This window comes from Mirounga angustirostris, unplaced genomic scaffold (assembly GCF_029215605.1).
Source record: "Mirounga angustirostris isolate CCGP_5_RB_7025 unplaced genomic scaffold, mMirAng1.0.hap1 SCAF_6, whole genome shotgun sequence".
NCBI classification, from domain to species: domain Eukaryota; kingdom Metazoa; phylum Chordata; class Mammalia; order Carnivora; family Phocidae; genus Mirounga; species Mirounga angustirostris.
In genome coordinates this window covers 129,313,267-129,334,270 of record NW_026991714.1, presented here as the reverse complement: position 1 = coordinate 129,334,270, position 21,004 = coordinate 129,313,267, and the positions used below count along the sequence as shown (strand labels likewise).

General features: G+C 41.9%; 1 protein-coding gene across 5 annotated transcripts in view; it reads left to right on the top strand.

Annotated features, from left to right (window-relative positions):
• The window catches only part of NT5C2 (5'-nucleotidase, cytosolic II), a 93,280-nt gene extending 76,580 nt beyond the window's left edge, over window positions 1–16,700 (top strand). For 4 of the 5 annotated variants that reach the window (XM_064595229.1, XM_064595228.1, XM_045878736.3 and 1 more), the window contains 13 exons: window positions 1,000–1,091; window positions 1,229–1,286; window positions 2,320–2,413; window positions 3,051–3,104; window positions 5,569–5,652; window positions 6,695–6,736; window positions 8,025–8,132; window positions 8,413–8,479; window positions 9,327–9,497; window positions 10,830–10,881; window positions 11,006–11,066; window positions 11,193–11,369; window positions 12,033–16,700. In XM_064595229.1, coding sequence (XP_064451299.1) covers window positions 1,000–1,091; window positions 1,229–1,286; window positions 2,320–2,413; window positions 3,051–3,104; window positions 5,569–5,652; window positions 6,695–6,736; window positions 8,025–8,132; window positions 8,413–8,479; window positions 9,327–9,497; window positions 10,830–10,881; window positions 11,006–11,066; window positions 11,193–11,369; window positions 12,033–12,269 — 1,297 coding nt within the window. In that variant the 3' untranslated portion in view covers window positions 12,270–16,700. The remainder of the gene's footprint in view (window positions 1–999; window positions 1,092–1,228; window positions 1,287–2,319; window positions 2,414–3,050; window positions 3,105–5,568; window positions 5,653–6,694; window positions 6,737–8,024; window positions 8,133–8,412; window positions 8,480–9,326; window positions 9,498–10,829; window positions 10,882–11,005; window positions 11,067–11,192; window positions 11,370–12,032) is intronic. The other variant, XM_064595230.1, reaches the window with a different exon arrangement.
• Window positions 16,701–21,004: the final 4,304 nt, after the last annotated feature.

Here is a 21,004-nt window from a genome sequence, read left to right as displayed (position 1 = left end):
AGTTCTGGGGTTGTTCTGCTGGTCTGGCATGGCCTCACTCACATGTTTGGCATTTGGCAGCCTGTGGCTAGCCTCATTTCTGTATGTAGTCTTTTATCTTCCAGCAGGTTATGTCACTCATTCACTCAGTAGTCTCAGAGGTGCAGTGCAGCAAGAGTAGGCAAGCCCCAATATGCAAGTGTTTTCCAAGCCTCTGCTTGGATACCTAGTTGCTGCTACTCAAGCCTGTATTTGAGGATGGAGAAATAGACTGAGCCTCTTAATCAGAGGAAATACAAAGTCACACATTACAATGCATAGGGAGAATTTGTAGCCATTTTTGCAACATAATCACATTTCTTTCTTCTTTTTATCCTAAAACTGTTACTAGTTGCATATTTTTATAATTCAGCTCTGATGGTTTTATCCCTTTGCTTAAAAACCGTCAGTGGCAAAAACCAACCAAACACAAACAAAAAAATCCAAAAAAACCCCGTTGCCCCTGAATGAAAAATAACAATAGCATGATCTGCCTCAATTCATCTTTCTAGCTTTATTTTCGTCTGCTCCCCTCACTCTTCTCCAGTTGGACTAGTATTTGAATTGGTCTACCGAGCCTTTAAGGACTAGCTCCTATGCCCCCTTTTTCATGAATCCTTGCTAGATTTCCCTTTCCTCACTCCCACATTCATTTTTTTTCTACCCCTTTAGTTGAAATGGTCCCCTCTTCCTCCATTTTCTCATAGCTCTCTGCACCTCTCTTTAGGCAGTTGTGATTTTTTTTTAACCTGGTGATAATTGTTTGTGTATGTGACTCACCTCCCTTACCAGACTGAGAACTTTTTAAGGGCTGGAACCTGAGCTTGTCTATCTTCGTAGCTACTCATGTGTAATATTTAGAACCCTTCCTTGAATGTAGCCACCAACATATTCGAATGAATTTTTAAATGATGAAATTTCTGATAGCTATTACAATGTTCATTTCTTGAATATCAGTTAATTTAAAGTTTTTTCTTTCAGACCAGAAACTAGAGAGCAGTATCCAAATAAATTTATTCAACGAGATGACACTGAAAGATTTTACATTCTGAACACACTATTCAATCTACCAGGTAGACTCATTCTGTGCTTATTTATTACGGATGCTTTCCCTTCTTTTCATGATCATTTATCTTTGCTCAAGGGAGATAATGAAATAAGTTTAATTATCTCACTTACAGCTTATGAATATCTATTCTTCATTTTTCAGAGACCTACCTGTTGGCCTGCCTTGTAGATTTTTTTACTAATTGTCCTAGATATACCAGGTATGTATATGGTACAATTTTCTTTTTCCGATTGATTTTTTAAAATTAATGTACAGGGTTTTAGAGAACTGGCCATTGTAGGTCTTTTCTGCTTTTCTGAAGTGAATTTAGTGCTAGTGAGAGATGCCACATTGCCAGCCCGAGAGATGGGACAGCACCAGCAGCTCCATGCAGGCTCTCACCTCCCACTCTCCTTGCCAGTGTGCTGCAGCCATGTTTGGAAGGGACCACTTCTGATTGGCTTCTCCTGGGAATGAAGACGGCCAGCAGAGGTGCTGATTGTGACAACTGAGTGGGAGGTTTGTGTGATGATTATCTGTCCAAGCAGAATTACACTGAAACCCCCAACTCATTTCACAGCAGCTGCCCAGGAGCCATTCAGGTGTGGAAGTTTAGTTTTACTCCCAGGCCCAGCGAGATTTGATTGAGGAGTAAATACGGTTTATCCTCCCTGAAGTAAAATTGTGTTTAAGTCTTGAACAAGTTATCCTCTCCTTTTTTAGGGGGAATTGCATAACCACTGCTGGAAGTTCAGCCATGTGTGTCAGAGTTTGCTAATTTCTTATCCTCTCTAGGCCTTATCTACTTCAAGGCACTAAATCTGGTGGAGCACCAAGTCACTAAGCTAAATAGAAAATAGGCCAAACCTTTGTACCTAGAGACAACGTCAGAAAAGTCAGGATGAAGAGAACCTAAATTACCAATTTTAAGTTTTAAATGTTTCTTTGATGGGAACCTGTTTCTTAAAAGTGATAAATAAAAGAACATGATATTTTTGGAACTGACCTTTTAGCTTCCACTTCAGTATATTATTCTATCACTTTATATTTGTTCACAATTACTATATTCCATTGAACACTATAATTGTCCGGTGGTCAAAATGGATTTTCACTAGGGAGTAATTATTTTCCTAATTAGCCACAGTGTTTATCCATGTGATAATGGAATCTTTGGGTCCTCGGGGCAGTGTTTGATGTTCATTTTATTTACCCTCTTTTGGATTCCCTGTCATGTTCTTTTCATCTTTGTATAGCTGTGAAACAGGATTTAAAGATGGGGACCTCTTCATGTCTTACCGAAGTATGTTCCAGGATGTAAGAGATGCTGTCGACTGGGTTCATTACAAGGTACCTAGGAGCCTCTGCTTCACCTATTCACTCTGTGGCATGTGTTTTATGGTCTGACGTTTACTTTTCAAGTGCAAATAGAGCAGAACTTTTCCTCTATTTAAAAAAATAAAATAAAAAATGGATTTGCCCCCTAGTGACAGCTCTCTAAAATATTTGTGTTCCTGTCTTTGGCTGTCCTGCTTTCAGAAGTAGTGCTGATCTTTCCTTAGTAATAGTGCTTGGCTTCTAGCTTTTATTTCAGTTTATATTTCCCAAACTTAGAAGAGATTTTAGTGTTAAGATTATACTTAACCCTACTCTTTGAGGATGATTATGGGCTGTCTGTTTTTTTCCAAATACCTTCTGCTTGACTAATAACACTAACTAGTTAATATTACATTTACTATAAACTTACTGAATAAAATATGAAATTCCTTTTGGTTTCTAGTTTAAAATAAAAATAGTTTTATATTTTAAATACATTTTGGAGGCAGAGTCGCAGCAAATCTCATCTGCTGCTTTATCATGGCCCTCTCTAGTTTATCTACTTTTCCATTTTGGTAAATATTTAAATGCATTTGGGTTGATAGTAGACATAATTTTTCTTATAAACTGTTAAAAAACTGATTTTGTTCTTTTTTTTTTCTTCCTCTAGGGCTCCCTTAAGGAAAAGACAGTTGAAAATCTTGAGAAATATGTAGTCAAAGATGTAAGTAAGAAAGGGGAAAATAGGTTTGCAAATCATGGAAATGAATAACAAGCCTATTTATAATGAAATGGACAAGGACAATGGACTTTGTGTTGGTATATGTCAAATATAATCACCAGGAATTTTCAGCCAGAACTTAGGTCTTGGTACAGTTTTTCCTGTTTGTTCATAGGCAAGAATATCCAGTATTTCATTTGTCCTTTTAGCTCTAATGATAATAGCAGCTAGAGTAGTTACTGTGTGCACATCACTAAGTGATTATATGCCATTTTATCTCCGTAGAACCCTGAGGGTAGGTATTGTTACCTCTGTTTTATAGGTAAAGAAACTGAGGAACAGAGGTTACATAACTTGCCCAAGTTTATACAGTTAGTAAGGGGTAAGGCCATAGGTCACACCTGAATGTGATCCAAATCATAACCAGAGCACTAGATAATCTAAAAAATGTACATATATGTGACGATTATTTAAATTAAATCAACAGGGAATAATGAGGAAAGCTTTAAAATTCCTTGAAGGATTTTTAAAATCTGTAGTTTAGTTAATAGAATTTAATTTAGAATAGAATTAATAGAATTTAATAGTTTAGTTAATAGAATTGTACCAATGTTAATTTCTTAGTTTTGATCATTGTACTATGGTTATGTAAGATCTGATTAAGGGAAGCTAGATGAATATATTGAACGTACTATTTCCCCGACTTTTCTGTAAGTCTGGAATTATTTTATTTCTGAAGATTTTATTTATTTGTTTATTTCTATGTGGGAGTGAGTGAGTGTGCCCACAAGCTGGGGGAGGAGCAGAGGAGGTGAGAGAGGGTGAGAGAGTCTCGAGCAGACTCTGTGTTGAGCACGGAGCCCTATGTGGGGCTCGATCCTACAACCCTGAGATCACAACCTGAGCTGAAACCAAGAGTCAGCCGCTTAACCAACTCAGCCACCCAGGCGCCTCATGTCTGGAATTATTTTATTTTATAGTTTTTAAAATATTTTACTTATTTATTTGTCAGAGAGAGCACAAGCAGGGGGAGTGGCAGGCAGGGGGAGAAACAGGCTCCCCGTTGAGCAGGGAGCCCGATGCAGGGCTCCATCCCAGGCCCCTGGGATCATGACCTGAGCCAAAGGCAGAGATGCTTAAGCGACTGAGCCACCCAAGCGTCCCTGGAATTATTTTAAAATTAAAAAGGAAACATACACAGCTCCAAGATTAGATACTTCTTCCTTTTCTCACAGAGTAAGAACAGAATGCAATATTTCTTCGAAGTATTTTGGTACAGATTTCTTAGTTTTCAGTCTTTGTACCTCCTGTTTCCCCTCTACTCCCACTTCCACTCTTGTTGTTTCAAGAGAGAACACTGAGGGGTTCAGGAGAGGTCCAGGAGAATTTGAGTGAAGGAACCTATTTACTGTGAGAGAAGGAAAAGCTGCTTTTCTTTCTGGTCACGTCAGGAGTTAGAATTTCCTCAGGTATCTGCAGATGGGTCTGGGCATTTCTAGGTTGCATCCTGCACGTGGCATTTCATTCTGCAAGGTGTTTTATAAAAGTATACTTGGTGAAGCCATATCTTATACTCTCCATGTAGAGTATTTTGCTGGTGATGTTTAAAATCAGCTCCTTGGGGCACATGGGTGGCTCAGTGCTTAAGTGTCTGCCTTCGGCTCAGGTCATGATCCCGGAGTCCTGGGGTCAAGCCCCATGTCGGGCTCCCTGCTCCACGGGAAGCCTGCTTCTCCTTCTTCCACTGCCCCTGCTTGTGTTCCTGCTCTCACCATCTCTCTCTGTGAAATAAATAAATAAAATCTTTTAAAAAAAGTAAAATCAGCTCCTCCTGGGGCGCCTGGGTGGCTCAGTCAGTTAAGCGGCTGACTCTTGATTTTAGCTCAGGTCATGATCTCAGGGTTGTGGGATGGAGCTCGGAGGAGTCTACTTGTCCCTCTCCCTCTGCTCCTGCTCGTGCATGCGATTGTGCATGTGTTCTAACATAAATAAAATATTTAAAATCAGCTTTTCCTGACCCTTTACATACCTCATTCATATACTTTGAGATTACAAAGTAATTTAAACACTTTCCTGAGGCAGACATGAGGAAGGTAGAGATGTTATTTATTTATTTGGTAATCTCTACACACAATGTGGGACTCATACTCACAACCCTGAGATCAAGAGTCGCATGCTCCACTGACTGAGCCAGCCAGGTGCCCCGAGGTGTTTTTAATAAGCATATTTAATAAGCATATGTGTATAATTTTATAAATAAACCTATACATTATATATACCATGTACACTACATATATTAATACTTAATTCATGTATAGTGATAATGTAGCCTTTTAAATGTAAAATTCTGAAACCAACCAACCCTTAAAGGGCATCCCCTATTCTTATTCCAGTGGACAAAAGTCCAAGTGTAAGTGAGTATGTATTTGTGTTTTAGTGTTTCACTCATCATCATATTATATTGCAGGGAAAACTGCCTTTGCTTCTGAGCCGAATGAAGGAAGTAGGGAAAGTGTTCCTTGCCACCAACAGTGACTATAAATATACAGATGTAAGTGCTTAATATTCCTATTTGTCTATACAGAGGAGTAATTTTGGCTTAAAGAACTGTGAACATATTGAGGACAGTAGTTTGTTAAGTGAGGGTAGTTTTTTGCTATTTCATTTTGAGAGCAGAGTGAAAAAATATAGCATAAGGGCTACCTCAGAGTGGTTCTCAAATTTTTCTCAATATTTCATTTGACTATTTTCCCTGATTACAGTTGGCTACTTGAAGGTTTTAATTTGGAGGTTATTTAAAACATTTGTGCTGATTAAAATGGCTTCTGCATCTCTCTGGTGCATCATTTATATAAACTTGAGAAGTCACACATTTATTTATTATAAATGCCCTCCCTGCTGTTGGGAGCCAGACAGCAATAGATGGTGCAAGGATGTTTTGACTCTTAGCCATCAAAATTTCCTACCTTATAACTTAAAAATTTTTTTTTTGCCATGGTTAAAGCATGTAGAAAAGCCGATTTAACTCCTTGGCCTCCTCTTACTTTTGCTAAGACAGTTACAGATTTATAGTACTAGCAAGCAGCTCAGTGCTGCCCAGTTCTCTTTATGTAAAATCTTGATTTAGAAATGTGATCTGGAGTAAGCAGTCTTACAAAGCCAACAAATCTAATGGTTCATTGGCTTGGTTAATGTAGGAACAATAGTTAGGAGGCCAAGGTATATTATTCCCATGTGAGTCATTAGTTTTCTCGATGCCCTTACCTCAGATACCATTCCAAATGTATATGTTCCAGTCCTCTAGGAGAGTTGGGTAAGGGTATATGGATGACGTGTACAAAAATATGTCCCAGAAGAAGCCTGTGTCCTACTGAGAATGTCAGCTTTTGTTTGTTTGATGAAGCATTAATTTCTGGCTTCAGCTGTTATTTCATAAACTTAGAGGAAACATGAATGTGATGAATCCTATGTTGAAAAAGACGTGTGTTACGAAAAACTTCGGTTTTTTTGTTTTGTTTTGTTTTGTTTTTAGGTGCTATATATCTTTTGCAAAAGTAGTATATGGACCTTATGTTGGATTTTTTTTTTTCCAGAAAATTATGACTTACCTGTTTGATTTCCCGCATGGCCCCAAGGTACTATACATAACTTAATAGACCACTGCTTTTAGTAATAATGAATGCATTTACTCATTCTGGAATATTGAAAGTTAAGGGAATTGTCAGAACTCATCTAGAAATCTTCATTAACATTAGAAGTAATGCAGGAGCTAGTATAGTATAACATTGTCAGAGTTTTGAAAACTAAGTAGAAATAAAAGGGAGATATTCATGCTATTTAGTGGGGTGGGATCAGAATAATATTACGTAGAATTGTTAAGTTTGTGTGGCAAAGATAGGAATTTTCAGGTTGAGGAAGATATCTGATTAAAAGAAACAGAAAATATATATATATTCTTTTTTTTTTTTTCTTTTGAGAGAGAGAGCGCACATGACCGGGGGGAGGGTCAGGGAGAAGCTGACTCGCTGCCGAGCAGAGAGCCCGATGCGGGACTTGATCCAGGGACTCCAGGATCATGACCTGAGCCGAAGGCAGTCGCTTAACCACCTGAGCCACCCAGGCGCCCTGTATATATATATATATATTCTTGACAACTTCTGGATATTGCTCTTAGTTATTGCTGAGTTCTGTGCCAAGAGAACAGTTAGCTTTGATATTTAGAGAAGTCTTCATTCCTGCAATAGGACTACACTTAGATTTAAGGAATACTCATTGCAACTTAGTCACATACTTGTGGGATTTTAGTACTAGGCTTGAGTAAATATCAGTAAATCTGTTTTGAGATCGCTCAGAAGCACAGTATGCATTGCCCTTCAGCTTATCTTAAAAGTTTAATAGCATGGTTCCATTTCAGGATGGAAATAATGTTAATGGGCATAGCTTCTAGGTTAGTGCTGTGATAAGCCTGCAATATGAGCCAAAGGCTAATGTGAACCTAGAGCCATTATTCTGAGAACATAACCAGTAAAATTTGCTAGTAATAGTTCCATGCTAAGTTTGTATACTTCAGTTCTAATGCTGATCTGCCTCTTTCTTAATCTGTCTCTTGAGTACTGATTTGCATCTCTCCGGGCCCCTTTGTGCCTCTGTTAACCCATTTCAGAGTGTGAGCACACCTTCCTTCATATTGTTAAGTTGCTGTGAAATAATTGATAAAATGATTTAAAATGTGTTAATTTATGTTTTTACCTTGGCTGCTTCCAAAAGAATGTGGCTTATAATAAAACACGTTTTTAACAAAATAGTGGGATCTTCTGGATATACTTAATATGTCTACATTCCTTGTATCTGAGTGAGATTAAATATTAGTGCCTCAAGGTTAGGAGTGATGTTTTGGCTTTTGCTCTTTCTCATCTTCATCAGCCTGGGAGTTCCCATCGACCATGGCAATCCTACTTTGACCTGATCTTGGTGGATGCACGGAAGCCACTCTTCTTTGGAGAAGGCACAGTACTACGTCAGGTGGATACTGTAAGTCGAGAGGATGAGCTGTCTGCTAGCCCATGTCCTTCGTATTTCTCCTTTCCCTACTCTTATTCTTCCTAAGGAAACAGGTATTTTTAACTTATTAGCCATACCTTTCTTTTGAATTTAATCTAAGTTTTAAACCTATTTGTTGAGATAGCCAAATAAATCCAAAAGAATATAATTCAAAAGTGCTGTTCATTTAGCTGCCTATCCAAATCGCATCTTGGGTGGCAATTGTGATTGAACAATAAATTATTACAAAGTCCATCTTCTCTCCTCACAGAAGACTGGCAAGCTGAAAATTGGTACCTACACAGGCCCCTTACAGCATGGCATCGTCTACTCAGGAGGTGAGTCGCAGATTTCCATTTAGTTTAAGTCTTTGTTCAGACTTGTGAAAGCTTTGGTGTCCTCCTGGCATAGTGCCACCCAAACTCTTTAGTATTCTGAAGATATTGTCTACTGGAGGTAAATGCTTCAGTCACCTACTAATGCAATAGGAGTCAGGAGAATGGGTTTGAGAAGTTGTTAGTATGACCTAATTTTGTGGGTTGTTTTTTTTTTTTAAAGATTTATTTGAGAGAGCGAGCATGTGCGTGCAGGGGCTGGGGCAGAGGGAGAAGCAGATTCCCCCCTCAGCAGGGAGCCTGACGCGGGGCTCAATCCCAGGACCCTGAGATCATGACCTGAGCCAAAGGCAGATGCTTAACCGGCTGAGCCACCCAGGCGCCCCAACTTAATGAATCTTTGATTTTCCTAAAAGGATCTGTTTTTCCTCATCCTTTTACCTTTTTGAGGAGGTTCTCAAAGGGATCCTCAGGGAGCCCTTATGGACAAGATATGCAGATTTTGTTGCAGTGAGAAACAATTGAACAAAGCCACATTGTCAGATCTCTGATGAGACATGGCGGTGGTACTTTTGGAGGGTTATATTCACTAAAGCTGAGACATGTGGTTTTTGTTGGTAATCAAGAACCCTGGTTCGCACAGTGGAACTGAAGGCCTTGCCTTAGAGGCAATGAAAGGAATGATGAAAGAAAAACAGTGGTGGGTCTTTAAGAAAGGTGAGACCTTTTCCTAGTCTGTTCCTTGCATAAGAATAAAATTAGAACGGTATTTAATGGTTATGGTACCTAGAATGCTGGTTTTTAACGTGGAGACATTTTTGTTTTCCCATTGTTCATTCCATCATTTCAGGTTCATCAGATACAATCTGTGATCTGTTGGGAGCCAAGGGCAAGGACATTTTGTATATTGGAGATCACATTTTTGGAGACATTTTAAAATCAAAGAAACGGCAAGGGTGGCGAACTTTCCTGGTGATTCCTGAGCTTGCACAGGAGCTGCATGTCTGGACTGATAAGAGTGGTAAGGAGCCATTACTCTTACTTTATATCCTACGGGCCAGCTGTGAACTCATTACTTTGTGTGTGGGGAGAAAGGGACAGAGGTAGTCCCGAGATATTTGGATACTTCCCTCTAGCCAGGTATACGGTACAGAACTCCAGAATTTGAGGAAATAGGGGAGGTTATCTTGTTCAGGCTTCTTGAATTCCTTCCCAGTTAAGCACAGAATGTTGCTATCCTGAGTTATATTACTGTAGCAACTAACCTGTGAATTCCACTTTCCTCTGTAGTCCCATATTTTCCAACCACACCTACTAGTTCCAGTCTCTCCGCCATGAGCCTGTATCTGTGATTTGGGGGCATTGATGGCTCTGAGTGGTAATGTGTCTTTTTTTTTTTTTTTCTTTTCCTGCTCTTCTGAGAATGAGGCCAAATTGTATTCTCTGAACTGTATGCTGAATTGACCTGTAGATCTAGTTATGTAAAGATGTTTGACATGTAGTTCTCCAGCTAGGCCTTGCTAGCATCACCCACAGCTTGGGGAAAGGTATTGCCTCAGCTGCTTACCCCAGCTCTACTACTTAATATCTTCATGCCCTTCGAAGTTACTGGGACACCCTGTGCTTTAGTTTCCTCAAATGTGAAAATGAGGATAATACCTACTTCACTGAGACTTAACTGGGGTGTAATGTGTGTATAAAGAAGATACAAGTAACAGCCTTTCTCATCTGAGCCACAGAACAGAGAAATTGATTTGCATGATTTTCAGTTCTCCCAAAAAAGATAAAGAAAATTTGTCATATACAGTAGATCCATTAGGGCTTCATTCTCTTTGGGGAAGGCAGATTGAGAAGGACTGGAACACCTCGAAAGCATGCAACAGATACTGGCTGTTGCTTGTCCTTAGTGGGACTTTCTGGCTAGCTTTTCATCCCCATTTTCAACTTTCCACCTAGGAAATTCTGTAGATGTAGTTGATTTGGCTCTATTGCCTGGACTTGTGACCCTGGACACCTCACCTCCTCCTCCTTCTTGGATCTGAAAATGGAACTGGTAACAGTTGTTTGCTGACACACCTGACACGGGATGCGAATTAGCGCTTTGTAAGCTCAGAGTCAGCATCCTTTTGGAAAGGAGAGTTGTAGCCAGCGGTGTTGAACTAGCAGGACAGGCAGTTAAAGAAGAAACCAGGGCAGGAGTGGGTTTTCCTGAAGCAGAAGGAAGTCATTTTGTACACTCACCTGTAGCTTTACTTTTTGGTCCTATCAGCAGCCTCTTAATTGAGTTCGGGCAAGCAATTAAAAGCTGAATGCTTTTCATTTAAAACACTTTTCTTTTCCCTTCAAACTTTAGCACTTTTTGAAGAGCTTCAGAGCTTGGATATTTTCTTGGCTGAACTCTACAAGTAAGTTTCTGCATCCTCCAAAAAAAAAAAGTTTTCCCTAACAACCCTCTGCCTCTTCGGGAATCACCTATGTTGGGGAGACGTCTTTTCTGGAGATTTTCAGTGGAGTTTTCTTTGTCTTCAGGCATCTTGACAGCAGCAGCAATGAGCGCCCAGACATTAGCTCCATCCAGAGACGCATCAAGGTATCCAAGTGGGATTGGGGAGGAAACTTGGAAGATCAAGTTTTGCTTTTTATATTTCTTCTAGTACATAGGGCTTGGCACATAGCCAGCACTCAGTGTTAGAATTCAGTCTCTCGTCTGTTTTAGAAAGTGACTCATGACATGGACATGTGCTACGGGATGATGGGAAGCTTGTTTCGCAGCGGCTCCCGGCAGACCCTGTTTGCCAGTCAGGTGATGCGGTATGCCGATCTCTATGCAGCATCTTTCATCAACCTGCTCTACTATCCCTTCAGCTACCTCTTTAGAGCTGCCCACGTCTTGGTGAGTTAATAGTCTTAGGCTAGTAGTTACAATTAAGATATACTCTTAGTGCTCAAATCTGCAACCAGGTTTGTGGGTGGCACAGGGGATGTTTTCAGATTTTGTCAGGGAGAGCACAAGCAGGGGGAGCAGCAGGACCCCGGGATCATGACCTGAGCCGAAGGCAGATGCTTCACCGACTGGGCCACCCAGGCGTTCCTGGGTTTGTCATTTCTACTGTGCAAAAGCCCATGAGCTGGTTACATGGTTGCACAAAAGGGATCTCTCAGAAAGTAGGATCAAGATTGAATGTTACAGGGTATAATTTTACTCTGAAATGTATCGTATTAAAAGTTTGAATAGTGAAGACTTTCCTCTTTTGTTAGCGTTTATATAAAAACCGTATTTTTCTTACTTAGTAGTGCTGATGTATATACTGATCTATAGTTCAGGACTTTTTTTTTTGGTGTGAAGCATCTTTCTCCCTCATCTTTTCTAGTTTCCAGCTGTAATGATCTGGACAGTTTTAAGGGTTGAAGAAGAGAGGAAAAAGATAGGCAGCTTTAGGTAGTTCTAGGAAGACGCTTTAGTATCTGAATTGGGTGGGCCTCTGCACAGCCACCTAACAAGCGGGAGAAGGGGTTAGGATTTAGGAAACTGTTTTTCTGAACCTCTTTGTTCTAGATGCCTCATGAATCAACAGTGGAACATACACATGTAGATATCAACGAGATGGAGTCCCCTCTTGCCACCCGGAACCGCACCTCAGTTGATTTCAAAGATACCGACTACAAGCGGCACCAGTTGACCCGGTCGATTAGTGAGATTAAACCCCCCAACCTCTTCCCACTGGCCCCCCAGGAAATTACACACTGCCATGATGAAGATGATGATGAAGAGGAGGAAGAGGAAGAAGAATAAGGAGGAAAACCAAAACTGAGCACCCATTAAACAAGCCTGGCAGGACTCAGAGGAGCAAAGGATGGGTTCTAGCGGTGGGTGGGGGAGCTCTAGCAAAGGTACATCTGGAAAGTTTCTGAAGACTTTAAAATATTCTAAGTTTTGTTTGCACTCTTTGCAGATGGTTCAAATTGTAGTGGAGTCTGTACTGAAAGAAAGTAAGGGTAAAGCTGGGCTGAACGGCATGCAGATGGCTCCGTCGTGGCTTGTGACACTGTTTCCTTGTCTTGTTTCATTCTCAGTATGTATTGGATACACCCCGGGTGGGGCAGAGTCCCAGAGTGGAGCAAGGGTGATGGGAAGAGGTGATCCAAAAATGTTACGTTACAAATTGTGCTCTTACTCCAAAATCCATCCTGAAATTTTCAGTGCATTACACATTATTGTATATCAGTGGAGAAATATATTGCTTCCATTATCAAATGTAGTCTTCTGTTAAGGTCAAGGTTCCTTTTATAAGCTCTGAAGTGTCCTCTGGGCAGACTGGGGGCTTCAGCGGCCTTGCACAAGTATTTGGTTTGCTATAGGGCTGGTCTGGAATGCACTGCAGTGATTCTGTTCTGAGGTACAAGTCTTCATCTCTTCTTACATTTTTTTGATAGCAGAAATGTTTCTTATCAGAAACAATTTTTTTTCTCATCTGGGATCAATCTATAGAAAGAGGGCAAAGGAGCAAGCCCCGTGAAAAGGAGGAATCTCCTTCTTCCATTAGAGCATAACTGAGTGAATTCCTTAGTGTGGGCCAGTGTGGCTCATGCTATCCAGAGTTCCAGCCTTCTCTAACCTCTAGGGTGGACGGCTGTAGTTCAAAGTCAAACTTTAGAGGATGGGAAGAGGGCCCTGTAAGTCAGAACCTTATTAGAACTGAAGGTACAATCATCAATGGGAGTAAATTCTGAATCCCAAGAGAAATCACTTCTTGTTGTTTTGAACAAGAATGGATCATTACTGCGTACTTGAGGCTATTAGACGGCCTCACAGTGCAGAATGGCCTGCGGTAGTTCCAGTGGTAGTGGAGACTGGTACTTGACCCTCCCTCCGTACCTTCCTTCCGTTCTGCCTACTGGTGAACACGGAGGGTAGATTAGCTGCTCTAGAATTCAATGAAGTGTAATATTTCTAATCCTGACTCTGACCCCTTCCTGTAGCCTAACTGTAATTAACTGTTGGTCTTCAGGTGGGTTTAAGTTTGGATAGTGACATCAGTTTGACATTCTCTTAAAGGAAATACAGTCTGGCATGACTCATGGTTCCAGTACTTAAAGAGGTCTCACAACTTTTCCATGGGACGTTTTTTGGTACAGGACTATGAGGTAAGGCTTTTTAAAAATGATTTTATAGGAAGGGAACACAGTTCAGTAACATAGCCAAGACCATATTACCTCATCACTTTCAGTATATGAGCTTTACATTAAGACTGGTATCCCTTAGGAATATATGCTACTTTAAAAGTAATCAGGTTACTGGGGCACCTGGGTGGCTCAGTCAGTTGAGTGGCTACCTCTTTCCGGCTGAGATCATGATATCCAGCTGCATGCTCAGCGGGGAGTCCACTTGAGAGTCTTTCCCTCTGCCCCTCCTCCCCACTTGCATGTGCTCCCTCAAATCCTAAAAATAAAAATAATCAGGTTACAAATATTGCAAATAGCACTTAAATACTGTCCCCATTTTAGAGAGTATGTTTGTGGTCACCCCAGCTCTCACTCAAGATGGGAGATGTTGCCCAGTTTGACACAGTCTTAAATTTGCTCAAAGCCAAATAATTTTGAAGGGACTTATTTCAACTATAGAGCCTAACTTCTAATAGTACATTTACATATTTTCCCTTTCAGAGCAAGGATCATCATGAACACTTCGCTTTTAATTTACCACACTTTTTTTTGTATTGTGTTATCTGCATAAGATCTTATCTTTTTAAGAGTTTCTTTTTCTCCAGATGTCTGACAGTGGATCCAAAGATCGAGGAGTAAAAAGCACACAATTGGAAGAAGAATTCCACTGCTGGTCAGAGCTTTCTTCAGGACCATCAAAATTATTTTAAAGAGCTAGGATTCCATAAGCATCTACGACCCAGAGCAGAGTGTTGCTTCTCTGCATATTATTACTGTTAGAAGAGTGTGCTAGGGAATTAGGTGGTCCAGGGGCAGATGTAGTTGAGCTTGCTAAAACATGAAAGTGAGTTTTTCTGTTGCCAACAGTTAAGGAAGCTGAACTTAATGTTTTTGTTTTGAACTGAGGCATGTTAGACTATGAGAACACAGATTTCCCAACTCTTCAAAATCTCTTCCCTGGGCATTTGAAAAGCACCAGACACCCCTTCTGGGGTGCTAGACTGAACTCCCAATCTTAGGGCATGTACAGGGTTGACAGGGACCCTACCACACCCAGCAGCTGGTCACAGGTGCAGCAGACCCCAGCGCTGCTGGGTTCCCTTCGTAAGAGGACTTGCCCCATTCATCTCTACAAAGATGGTCAGTATATTTCGAAAAATTAAAGCCAAGAAAGTTTAGTGTTCTGTTAGACCTTCAATTTTCTCCTACCATAAGCATAGCTCTGCTGAGACCTAAAATAAGAAAGCAGCCCTTCGAGCTACCCTTTCTAAGGTGCTTTTAGAAGTGGCTCTTAATAGAACTAGAGTAACTTGGAGCTACAAATCCTTTAGTCATGTTACTGGTTTTAAGCAGCTACTTTAAAAAGCCACTTGCAGTGACATGTCAGACTTAAAAGTACTTTGTTCATGTTTAGATATTTCTAAATCAGATTTATTTATTCAAGAAATATTTTGTCAACAACTTTAAAGCCCTGCAGTTTTTCCAAGGCTGCCAGAGCATTTAAAAATACTCTTATTCACCACAAATAGCTCAAGACAAGTAAGTGCGTATCTAAGTCTGCATTAAGGGTGGGAGCCTTGTACACATTCCCTGTTATGGAAACTATTTAACCTTTCTTTGATGGTGGGAAAAATGGTAACTATGGGCCAGCTATTGCCATACCATCAATGGCCCAATTCCTCACTTGGTTTAGAAGTTTATATCTCAATACTTAGGTTTCTCATGACATTTTTATCTTGGTGACTAGAGAATAGGGCTCGTCTCAACGTTTTTTTTCTTAAATGGAACAATTTCAAATGATACACAACTTTGGGAGGCCCTTAGAATGAAATCTCTACCGTGGAGCTACCCAAGCAGCCTTAAAAAACAGAAGAAAAATGACACACACACTACCAGCAAACAGCAGGGAGGCCATACCCAGCAGCCAGGAAGCAGAGCCAGGTGACTTCCAGTAAAACCCACAGCATCCCATCCTCCACCTCCACTAACGTGACCAAGCATTTCACACTGTTCTCTCACTGCTGAGTAGGTAGAAAGAGAAAGCAAGTCCTCTAGGAAAAGAATGCATTCGTTCACAGAATCAACAACGCATCTTTTTTCTGTAACCTGGCAACTCACCCATTTCCCTGTTGTCAGACAATAGCTCCATCCCAAAGCCACAGCAGTCGGACTTGTTGCAACAAAGATAGGCAATTTCAAAAATAAAATACATGCAGTATTTTAAAGTTCCTCTGAAGACCTCTAGCACAAAAAAGTCTTCCCAGTGGAACACAGCATTTTTTCTCAAGCTTGCTGACTCTGTTACTGTAAGTCTAAGTACTTTATATTTTCTAATTTAAACCAGTTTTTGGTCTGGTCTGTGTTCCTTCCTACAAACTAAGATCGCTTTGTTTCATTTTATTACTAGAAAAAAGGTGGATTAGATATTATTTCATGAATCATATTAAGCACAAATAGGTCCCCAGATGGTCTGCTCTCCCACTAAGCTCTTCCCAAAGCCATGTCTGGCCGGGGCTACAGAGAAGGCCTGCAGAGTCTGGGCCAAGATAAACCTCACCATAGGCACTGGCCCAGGCGACGAGTGCACATCCTTCCCATGGAGAACAGCAACAGGCCTTCTGAGTCTCACAAGTTCCTGAGATACTTGGAAGTATATGCCAAGCAAAACCTTTCCAACACTTAAGTAAAAAAAAAAAAAAAGTTTATTAAATATCCAGTCCTTTTCTGAGGGTTCTCATCTTTGACTTGTGGGTATTGGTATTTTGAAGCAAGTAACTTCATTTTTGGACCCACTGCCCTCAAGTCAATGATGTAGCAGAATTGTAGTAAGGAAGCCGGCTCAGTCTAAACATTCCCGTCCTGCGTTGGCCTACTGTTTGAGCACTTCACAATCCCGAATCTCCCAGCAGGAAAAGCACTCTGACGACGAACTCCCACAACTTCCTCCTTGTATCCTTAGGCCTTAGAGTCCTCCACCGGGGGAGACGGCATGCCACTAGAATGTCAGAGAAAGGGCCCCATAAAGCATTCCTTTGTTTTGGGATGTGACAGTATGAGCACAGATGTGAGGATCTTGAAGGGAAAATGATGAAACAGCCTTACAAAAAAACCCCAGAAAAACCAGGAGTTTATTAGCCATCTAATCTAATTCAATTTTTTGGCTCTACTAAAGAATTATTGCTATTAATTTGCATTACTTTCCTAAAGTATAAAGTTTTCAGGATTCAACTGCAGGTTATGAAAAGGTCATTCAGTTCGTAGCAGTCATTTTTTTTCTACAAGACCCTCTGGCTGGTCACACTCTGTGTCCTCAGAAGTGCTGAGTTGACAAAAAGTGCTGGGAGCACAATTTGTATGAAATAGGAACCCCAGAGCTTTTTTTCATGATAAAACTTCATGACAAATGGACACACGGGCACCCCATGGATACAGAGACAAAGCTTAGGAAAATCTCAAACAGCAGGAAAAATCACCTCTACTTTTCTTGGGGAATTTCCTGATTTGAACTCAGGACTCATCTAGACAAAGTGACTAAGGCAGGAAAAACAACAAAATAGCTAGCTGGGACTTGATGTGTTGGACAGAGAATTCTTTCCCTGGCCCTGCTTGTTGCTTTCTTCTCTGCTTCTAAGGAAAGCAGACAGGCTCCCAAGAAGGTAACACTTCACTGGAATATAGATCTACCCCCATTCTACTTTGAAGAAATTGGGGGTAACGACTGGGGAGGGTGGCGTGTCTCCAAGCCAGTCTCACCAGCAGTTCTTCACTGAGCTGTCTCCATCCACAGGGCAAGTGTATCATGGTTAAACCATGGTTTAACTGTGGGGAAAATAAGGGACCAGTCCCTAAGAGCACGATCCTCTGTGAATTTAAAATAGAGACAGAGTGGAGGGAAAAAGGATTCCAGAAAGACGTGATCTGGGGATAAATCACCCAGGGGCTGGGAAGCTACACCAGAAGATCTGCAGGGTCTGGTAGCACCTGAGTGATGCAGGTAAGAAGGAACCAGAAGACTCTAAAAGGCAGTGGTGATGGAAGAGGATGCGGGCCCCAACACTGGGTTATCAGGGAAGGGGGATGCCCACTGCATCCTCAAGAGCATCTGGACATGACTCACCACGCTCAGGCCCGACGTTTTTGACTTGAGAGTGAACCACCTGTGCCGCCAACCACACGTTGCTCCTAAGCTTCACAGAGCAGAGGACCTCCGGAGCCGATCTCTTCAAGAGCCAGCGGAGAGCCTTGAACGAGGCCTCTGGTCTTGCCTAGGAAAAAACAGCTTGGACGTTTGCCCAGCTCAACTGTGCTGTTAGGGACTGAGTGGCAAGTGTGGGACAATTTGAGTGGATGCCCTCAGGGTCCTTAACTAAAATGCTCCGACGGGACCATCCTCCTTGCCAAGGAGAACACCCCCCTGGAACCGGTGGTACCAGACTCCACGGCAGAGGTGGAGGCCCGGTGCTAGCATCCCTCTCTGGTCACAGAAGACCTTGTGTGTGGCCAGAGAAATGCCCTGCTGTGTTGCCATGCTGACAAACGACCCCAGCGTTCTCACCGGGACAGCCGTGCTATTAGGCAAGGGGACCGAGGGCGGTGGCGTATAGATGGAGGAGGAAGGGAACACAACATCCACTGGAAGGGTGAACAGAAAATCATCCTTTATCTAAATAGAATAATAGAAATGAACAAAAACCTTTTAAAACAATCACAAAATTTACAAATAAATTGGTACAAAATAAATAGGAGAGATTGTAAATCTACAACATCGTTTGAATTATAAAATGCATTCATTATGACAATCAGCTCAGGAAACCTATACATGTCATTTGTGCTTCTTTAGGTTTATGTACACAGCTCTGAATACTGTGTTCAGAAAACTTCACTGCTGAGAAGCATGAAATGTACACTATGACACAGTCAAGGCCGAGGAGGATGAAAATCAGACACAAAGCAGGGTCTTATTTCAGGGCCAACGCAATGCTGGCATTGGGCCTCAAAACCACGAGAAGGCCTATTAGAAGCCCAGATGGGAGGCAGCTTCCATGGTCCAGAGAGATGGATTCTGCAATCCAAGGTGGGAATTTAGAGGCCATCACTGTTGTGGGGCCAGTTTGCCAACCTGGCCTGGGGAAGAAGGCTCTGGTCTCATCACAGCGGACAGACCCCATCACCAGGAAACAACCTCTAAAGTATTTCGCAGAGGTACTTGAGAGCCCTGCCGTAACATAGGAGACCTGCCTCCCTCCTCAACCCAAACACTAGTCCATCAGGAATAGTGGCGGGCCCCAAAAAGAAGGGGCAGGGATGCTAGGGTCAATGTAAGAGCAGCAACCTCTTTATGACAAAAAACAAAGAAAACCACTGCCTTCTCAGCCACTTTAAGGGACAAGAGAACCCTAGGCTCCATGGACGAGGGGCTCTAGAAAATATCTCAGTCACAATGTACTAACAGTAGAGGCTTATGTACATAATAAATAATAATATAAAATAAAGCATATACATTTGTAGATTTAAAAGACTCCAGAAATAAGAGAAGTTAATGGACTGATACACTCCACCTTCACAGTAGACTTCAGACATGGGGGCTAACAAATCAGAAGCTAGGCTGGGGCTCTCTGGGGAATAAAAGTCCTGAGGCCTTATTCCTTCCCTCCTGCTCTGGGAGCCTGAGACCAGCTCTGTATACCAAGGGGCCTGGGCTCCCAGAAAAAGGGAAGGCACCCAAGTCCCACCAGGTCTATGTAGTAATTCTCTCCAAGGTGAACCTGAACAAGAATCTGGTCCCAAAGGAATCCCTTCCCAGGTGAATCCGTGTTGGTCAGATGTGGGCAGATGCCAGAAGATACCCTGCCAGGAGAGACAAGCCATTCTTCCAGTTCATGTTTAAACTCAACATAAAGTGGGTATTCAAACTCAAAGACACATGTACTAAAGTCCTTCTCCTAGTATGTGTTGGAGCTGTGTACATAAAAACCTTGGCATACAAAGTCCTAGAACTTGACTCTGTTGCTACCAGAACCTTTGTTTGTATGTTGCTTCAAGTACAGCCTGGTATTTCCCATCAAAAGATATTTACGACAATTCTAGTGAAAGGAGGTCAGTGGCTCTGGCACACACAGAAAGCTTACTTGCGCTGAGCCAACCGCAAAGGGCTAAGAAGCCAAGACAGTCCCCAGGCCAAGATGGCAGGAGGGGAGCTGCTCCAAGCTCTGCAGTTGCTGTGAACTGCCATCACCACCTCCTGTCCCTCGGGCTGACCAGGGACTCGGGACCCTTCGCACAGGGCAGAAGGAAAACCAGCAAGTAGGCATTCACTGCAGGAAGAATGCCTGCAAGTGTTAGAGGAAAAAGGCCCACTGCCACAGCCTTGAGGGACAGTGACTTCAGCAAGCTTGGCAAGGGTGCACCACTCACCCTCAAACGGAGGGAAATGAACCTCATCTTAGAGTTCTTTGAACTCATCTCTCTTATCAGCCCACTTGAATACAAAAGAAATATGAAAAGATAAAGATCTGTAAATGGCCCTGAGATATAAAAATCCACTGAGTAGGTTGCTCATTGATAAATTTACATCGGAAAGTTTCTGAATCACCCCAAACCACTTTCATACTTAATTTTCTAAATCCCTCCTCACTGTGGATCAATCCACAACTCACGCAAAAGTCCTTCCTTGCTGGACAGAAGTAGTACTAGCCCAGAGCTTAGAGTGGAGCCAAACCCAACCCAGAAACTGTGTCCTCAGACACGGCACTGGTGCCCCAGAAGCCTCCACACCCTGAATTGCCAGCTCAATCACCCCCCTGTAAGAAAAACCTGTCTCTGGGGTCAAAAGCGACAGGGAGTTGTCAAAGAGAACTTGGGTCATGTGGTGGGTGCCAAGCCAACCCTCCCTGGCAGCTGCTACTTTGTTAAGCACCCTTCCCGCCCCAGCCTGGGTGACTCTTTCGCTGGGGATCACCCCTGGCGAACCCTGGAGGAGTCTTGGGATCCTGGCCCAGGACAGGCGAAGAGAGCTACAGATTGCTGGCTGGTTTTCAGAAGATGAGAGGGTTGGGGTTTCTTCTTATTTCTGACCAGCTAGGACAAAGGCTCAATCGGCCAGGGTCTTCTCCTCAACCTGAGAGAATGTCAGGGCAGAAGTTCATGGTCCCTGCTTAGCCCAAATTCCTATTACTTCCATTCCTAGTGAAAATACAGTTCTACTTGTGTCTACCACTATTTTCGTAGACTTGGAAAAGCTGGTCCTTTAGTCAAATGGTACTTGGGAGAGCACAGGTAAATCTATTCACAGTTAATGTTCCATATTCATGTGGAGTTCTGCATTCAACCTTTGCACAGAAGTTCCTTAAAATAACATTAGAAAAT